Raw genomic sequence first — 7,304 nt, 5'->3', positions numbered from 1 at the left:
CACATTACATTTTATATGGACAAGATATTAATATGAAATTTTGGTTAATTGCTTATATATATTGTTACTTATTTTAATTAGTTAACAATTTGAAATTAATTTTGCTTTCATTTTTTTAATCTTGTCCTCTAAAACTAAAATCTTGGCTCCCACACTTTATATATGTATTCATTCAACAAAATGAATTTAATGCAACAAAATCTAAAAAAGGTTTCTCTCCTTTTCATTTCTTTTTCTATTCAACCTTTTCTTTTTTAATTTGTGACCAATGATCATGTCTGCATTTGTTCAATGTAGGTGGTGGTGGTTGTTTTTGTTAAAAACCTTTTGTGATTTGATTATTGCTATATATTGAAAATGAAATAATCTAGTTCATGCCATTGAAGATGAGGAAATCCAACTTATTTTTTGTCCAAATCTGCCATCTGACACAAAAGTTCTCAACCAACAATCTACACTCGCAAAATACACTTTTCTAACTTCAAATAGAAATGCTATAAGGAACTCCTTTTCCAGTCACTCCAGGAGGTGAGAATGGCTTCAAGAGCTCATATGGCACAACCCCAGCTCCATTTCTGTTCTTCAAATCCCTATTTGCATTCCTCTCATCAATAGTCCCCTCAAGCTCCTTCAACCTCCCACTAAACTTTTCAAAGGCTCCCTTTATAAACTTGTCCTCAGACCATGCTGGCTCTATTTTCTCACCTAGATACTCCTCATCAGGTGAATGGTTTGATAGTACATCCAAAATAGCCATAATTCTTGTTGCTTGAATTTGTGAAGGGAAGCATTGTAAGAGGGCACCTTCAGGCTTTTTCAAGAAGTTCTCCAAAAACTCTTCAGAAGGCTCTTCAGTGGGCATATTGGTTCTAGCAAGGGTAGGTCGGTTAGGGAAATATGCACCATAAGCATACTGTCCAAAGTTCACGGCTGCATGGTGACCAGATGCCACCCATACGATTGTTGTGATGATTTCGATTAGGTCTTTCGGGGTTTTGAGGACTGGCCACCATGGTTCGTCCTTCTTGTCAGCATGACCTTCAGTTCGAATCTCATTCCACCATGCTTGAAGCTCTTGATCAGATGTTATAAGGCTAGGGTTAGGGTAGTAGTGGTTGACATAGTCACTAACCCAATCTTTGATAGCATCCCAAAGGAGAAGGCCATCATTGGCAAAAGGGTAGTCCTCAATTGAGAGCTTTAGACCATGTGGAGCAGTTGGATCCTCAACAGCCATTCCCCTGTAAAGTAAAAATGTTAGGATATCAGTTAGTCCTCTAATGGAGAGTAAGCTATGAAATGGGTGTTAATTGTAATACAATTAAAATTGCTAATATTGCTCACTTTGATTGCCAAGAACTTGAAAGGGAAATTCATAAAAATGAAAATTGTTAAAATGTTATTATGAATATTACAAATTTTACTATATAAAAGTTTTTTTAAAAAAATGGGCATGTATCACAAAATAGTTATTGAGATATTTAATATATGCGGAATTAGTACCTATCATAATTATTGTCATGCTGGTTTGTAATCATTTTGTAATAAATTTTTGAAAGCAATCAATACATGTAGTCTACTTTGAATAGTATGTTGAAAATTTATAACTAACTCCAAACTTTTGGGACAAGTTGTGGTAGGAAATGTATAATAAGCGTAAATTCACTTGGTGTCATAGACAATGACATAAGGTTTGACTCAATGAGTTATTTCTTGTTTAAGAATGTTTGTTTTCAAACTTACCTGCTAATTAAGTCAGCTGGTAATGCCTGTAGATTAAACTGCCATTGTTTGTCATAGGCGACCGAGCTAAACTCCAGGGAGTATTTGCCAGGTGAGAATGAGCTCTCAATGATCCCTCCGGCATTGACAAGTGCTTCTCGAGCAAGGGCATTAATCTCCATAGTGTACCGAAAATGAGGGTGCAACAGTCTATAAATTGGGTGCATCACACTAAGTTGCCTATTTGTTGCAATTATATAAGGTTCTGTAGCACAATGAGTCCTTAGCCTGCAAAAGAGATGAAGAAAATCCCTTCTTAATAGATTATTTCTCAAGGCCACTCAATAGAGATATATATATATATATATTTTTATATATTTTCAATACATGCATGGACTTGTTTGTAGGTGTACATATTTCTCTTTTTTAATTTCACTTCTTGTTGAATAAAATCTCACCCCAAAATTAGGGTCCAGTCCGATGAGATTGTTTGGAATAGAATCTTCTCTAAACTTGAAATAAAAGGAATTCATATTTCATGATTAAATTCATAGGTAGAATGGTAAGGCTCACATGACACTTTCAGAGAGAGAAATGTGCATGGCCCCAAACTTTTCTGAAGGCAATTAAGATTGGATTTCAGGTCTAGATGCTAGAAATTTTTTTAACTAACTAATACAGCTCCTTTCACATAAAGATGAACAAATGCAAAATCAAAATTTACAAGTGGAACATACCAATGACTAACAAGTTGGTGATAACCAGAATCATGGGCAAGCACATGAGCTTTGGCTAGCCTCCAAAGCCAGACACCAGTAGCATCCCAAGTAGGAAGGTAGACATCTTTCCATTGTGGCTTCCCATCCATTGGTGGCCGAGTCAACTCAATGGCCAGTGGCCTTAATGTGCCATTTGGGGTTAGGAAGAAGAGCGTCCGTGATCCATACAGAGTTGTGCCTTTAATTTCTCTTACTTTGCTCACATATGGCAATAATAGATCATGGTAATCTAGAATGAACAACTTCTTCCTTTTTATGGCCTACAGGAATTCAATTTATAAAAATTTGTGTGAGAGATAAAATCGATTATATATGTTCATGATGCGTTTAATTAATATACTAACAATGATACTGTGTTACCTCATTGACTGTCATGAAACCTTTGATCTCTTGTTCAATCAATTCTGTAGTGATGGCTGATTCTGCTGGGCCATAGATCTTTGGGTCAAGTTGACTTTTCAATGGCCATTCCTGTCGGAACATACAATTTGTGTCCAAATTAATTAAATGGTTAATATAACATAATTAAGTTAAACTAATTAACTAAAGATTTTGGATAAAGTGTTGTTTTTATATATTATATTAACATTTCAATTAGAATCTCCCTAAGATCCCAACAATTCCTTGCAAGGAAATACTCAATCTTAGTTTTTGAATTTGTGTTAGTTTTTTTTTTTTTTTTTTTCCTCTATAATTTAATTGTTACAACAAGTAGAAGAAGGAGATTCAAAACCAACAAAATACTAAGACACAAGGCTTTTGGCTATTCAATGTGTTTGTTAACCTCTAATTAAAGCTAAACCACATATGTTGCCTATGATTATATTTTCCAATTATCACTTATATTTCATCCAATTTCTTTGATGCTTAATTATGCTCCATGCTATCACGGTATATGTCCACAAATCATACCGTGACCAACTTTATGCTATATGGGTTGAGACCGGCAAGAGTCTGCCTAGCGAACTCCTCATCCCTAAACCAAAAGAATTTGTCTCCTGCATATGTAAAAACCACCATTTAGAGAAAGTGTAATAGACAGGAAAGACTATTCAAAGATAAGTTTTATGTGTATGTTTTCTCACTCTCCATTGTTTCTGGTGTCTCAAATCGCAACAAATCATCTTCAGTTTCATGGATAAACTTGATAAGCCTAGGCAAGAGGGTACCGACAAATCCTTTTTTTTGGTTTTTAAGAGGTGGCAAATTAATCCCTTCATTGAAAAGTGAATCAATGGCCGTGAAGTAGGGGAATCCAAGGTCAGCATCAACGATAGCAGTCTCTAAAGATGGCACCAATGCATGGATCACTGAGTACACCGCCTTTGCTGAGAATGTTAGTTGTTTTACTTCTGCGAAGCATTCATCTCTGGGAACATATACACTGCTGCTCCTTTCCTCCGACAATGGATCTACATACAAAGTAATTGTTCTTAGGATACAGAGTGTAAAATAAATAAAGAGCTACATTTACATAGTAACGATCGATATTTTATTTTATATTTTCTTGAAACCCTAGCAAAATAGGAAACCCTAACAAAAGCCTATTTTTTAAAACATATGAATGATGGGTTAAATTTACATGATCATGATATTTTATTTTGCTCTATTTATTCTTTCTTCTCCTAAAGCCCTAGCATATTGGAAAACCCTAGATGTATCTCACTGATTTTCAAAACCTGAGGGGCCATTGACCCCTGTTCAACCCTCCCATGTTAGATTTTTTTTTTTCCTTCCCTTTTCTTTTTGTTTGGTAAATCTGTATTTCAAGAATCTCTTTTAGCTTCAGTTTCAAAGTTTCAAAGCTCAGTCAAGGAAAAATCTTTTTCTGGTCCATTGGAAGCCTATTAGTTCTCGGAATACACATTAACCAATAATGTTCTCACAAACTTCAGACCTCCTTACCATTTAAAAAAGAAAAATGTCCTGTTAGAGAATTATTGTAAGCAGTGTGATAACCATGTATTGTCGATTGGGATAATTCTTTTTGTAATTGCACCAATTATATAATTTTTTGGAATTAATAGTATTTTTTTAACAAAAATTAGATCCACTTACAACTTATAAGATAATATAATCAAACAAGAGATGACATGTATTGAGAGATACTCTTGATATCATCGACAATCGATGAGGCAATCACACACAACACTGTAATGAATTATTGATTAAGACGTACGGGAATTTTTATCAAATAGAATATAGAATTAATTAGAATATGAATTACAATAAAATAGGAATTATTTAAAACTTTTATTTTTGTTAGAATTCAGTCATTGAAGAAAAATAGACTCCACCACTGTAAAAGGAGGGCAATAATTTTATAATAAAAGGGGAAGAATGTTTGAGGAAATCCTTAAATTAGGGGTGTGCATGAGTCAAGTTGGGGCGGGTTGAGAGAATTTTTTGACCCGACCCACCATGATGAGTCAAAAAAAATTCGACCCAACCCAATCCATCACATAAATTCAACCCAACCCAACCCACATGGGTCGGGTTGAACTCATGGGTTTGAAAATTTTTATTATTATTATTAAATTAAGTAGAAAAAAAATATAGATATTAATATATTAAAAAAATTCAAAGATTAGTATCGATGTAATTCCTTAAGGGCAAACAACACTAATAACTAAACAATAATAGTAATTTACTAGAGTTTGTGTGAACTAATTGGATTTTATATAAGATAGGAAGAGCTGGTTATTTTAAAAAATTTATTAATTATATAATACATATTATATATATAATTAGTATTAGTAAGAGGAATTGAGGAAGTACTGCTTTACAACTAGTTTTTTTTTTAAAAAAATTATTAAATATAATATATATATATATATATTTCAATATATATATATATATAAGTGCCCTAGTTTAAAAAAAAATTATTAAATATATAATATATTTTAAATATATATTAAATATGGGTGGGTCAGTGGGTAGGGTCGGGTTTGGCGGGTTTGTAATTTTATGACCCAAACCTAACCCGATCCGCTATAAAAAAAAAAATTTTGTAACCCAACCTAACCAACCAAGGTCTAAAAACCAACCCAACTCGATAGATCGAGTTAAATCAGATCGAGTAGAACGGATTAGTGAGTTTTCTGCACGCCCCTGCCTTAAATTATGGTCCTTTTTTTTCACTTCATCTTTCTACCCACTTTCCGGACAATGATATGAAAGCAACCCACTAGGAAGCGTAAGTCACCTCATTCCAGTTCAAATGATGACAAACTATACGATAGCTAACCTAGATTGATTGGTCATTCCATGTTCGTGTGATGGGGCTTTCAGAAAAATAAATATTATTCCACACAAAAAAAAAAAAAAAAAATTAGAGAAACACATAGAAATTCTCTTCTAAATGACAAGATTAGAAAAGGATCAATGCTGTAAAAACAAAATGAGATATTTTTCCTTACCCCAAAAAAGAGAGATATTTTTCAGTTACTATCAAGAAATCAAAATCAAAATCAAACTCAATTTACCATATATTAAACTTATTGATAAATCATACATATTTAATTAATAAATAAATATCCAGAATCTGTAGAAAAATACCAAATATAATTTAATAAAAATTCTTTAATATTAGGTTGTTTTAGTCCAATAAAACTAGATATATATATATATATCATACCAATAATTAATTTGTATTTTTTTTAGAATAATTAATTTGTATTTGATTCTCAAAAAATATAATAATGGTTTGTCTTTAATATATGTAACAATGTAAAAGTAATTACATTACTAAATGCAGAAAAGTCAAGACTGTAAAAGAAAAAGTCCAATATTTTGGTTTTACTATTAGATACTACGTCAGATAAAGTACAAACCAAGAAAGCTACAAGACAAAGAGCATGATAGGTTTACATGTCCCGGGCGATATAAGTGTCATGTCTTTAACCAAGACAAAATACGTGTCATGCATGTCACTAGTCACAAAGGTTATCCGAATTCTATTATTATTATTATTATTATTATTATCTTTCTTTTAAGAAAAAATTATTTTATATTTTTGTTCTTATGGGTCTGTTTAAATACAGTTAAAAATTAAAAACTGAAAATGCTGTAGTAAAATAATTTAAAATTTTTAAATATGTGAATAATACCATAGGACCCATTTTTAATGAAAATTTTATTAAAAAGTAAAGTTTGTGAGTCCTATAAATAGTACAGAGTCACTAGTGTGTACTGTTCACACAAAAAAATTCACAATAACAGTTAAAAATAAAATAATAAATAAACACAAGACATGAGAAGCACAAAACGCACTTCCAAAAGCTGACATAAAATGCACCACTTTTAAGTATGCGAGCTCTAAGATGGGTGTAGAAAATACCATCTCTTTTCCACACCTTAACTAGATCCTTATTGTTATTATTGTTATCTATCTTTTAAGGAAAAAATTATTTTATATTTTGCCTTGTGAAATGCGCCTTTTATAAGCATGCGAGCACTAGATGGTTGTAGAAGATACCATCTCTTTTTAAACCACACCTTAAAAATGAAAGAAGAAGAAAAAAAATGCATAGTAATTTGGCACCTGTTTTACACCTAGGGCGCCCAGTCCTGCAACGTCTAGGATAGGGGCGCTCTTTGCCACCGAGTACTGGTCTTTTAAGATCCACACTACTATCAGGATTTCCAAGATCGTTGTACACATCGTAGTCGTATATTCTCTCAAAGCTCTTACGTTCTCCTTGGCCATTGCCTCGCAAAATCTCAAGTTCTGTTTCTCTTAACCTGCACAGCCCACTTGGTGTCTGTGATGGCAAGTATGACTGTTCCACATTGAAGATATAT

General features: G+C 32.7%; 1 protein-coding gene across 1 annotated transcript; it reads right to left on the bottom strand.

Annotated features, from left to right (window-relative positions):
• Window positions 1–351: 351 nt before the first annotated feature.
• LOC111990533 (linoleate 13S-lipoxygenase 2-1, chloroplastic) lies at window positions 352–7,282 on the bottom strand (the record flags this gene model as incomplete). Its single annotated transcript, XM_024022322.2, is given in 7 exon segments — window positions 352–1,241; window positions 1,744–2,010; window positions 2,460–2,761; window positions 2,862–2,972; window positions 3,414–3,499; window positions 3,587–3,913; window positions 7,045–7,282. Coding segments are annotated over 7 exon segments (2,091 nt in total), but the record flags the coding sequence as incomplete, so codon positions are not given.
• Between the last annotated feature and the right edge of the window lie 22 nt (window positions 7,283–7,304).

The sequence above is a fragment of the Quercus suber genome, unplaced genomic scaffold (genome assembly GCF_002906115.3).
Source record: "Quercus suber isolate HL8 unplaced genomic scaffold, Cork oak 2.0 scaffold_545, whole genome shotgun sequence".
NCBI classification, from domain to species: domain Eukaryota; kingdom Viridiplantae; phylum Streptophyta; class Magnoliopsida; order Fagales; family Fagaceae; genus Quercus; species Quercus suber.
Note: the sequence above shows the minus strand (reverse complement) of the source record. Positions and strands in the feature narration are given on the sequence as shown.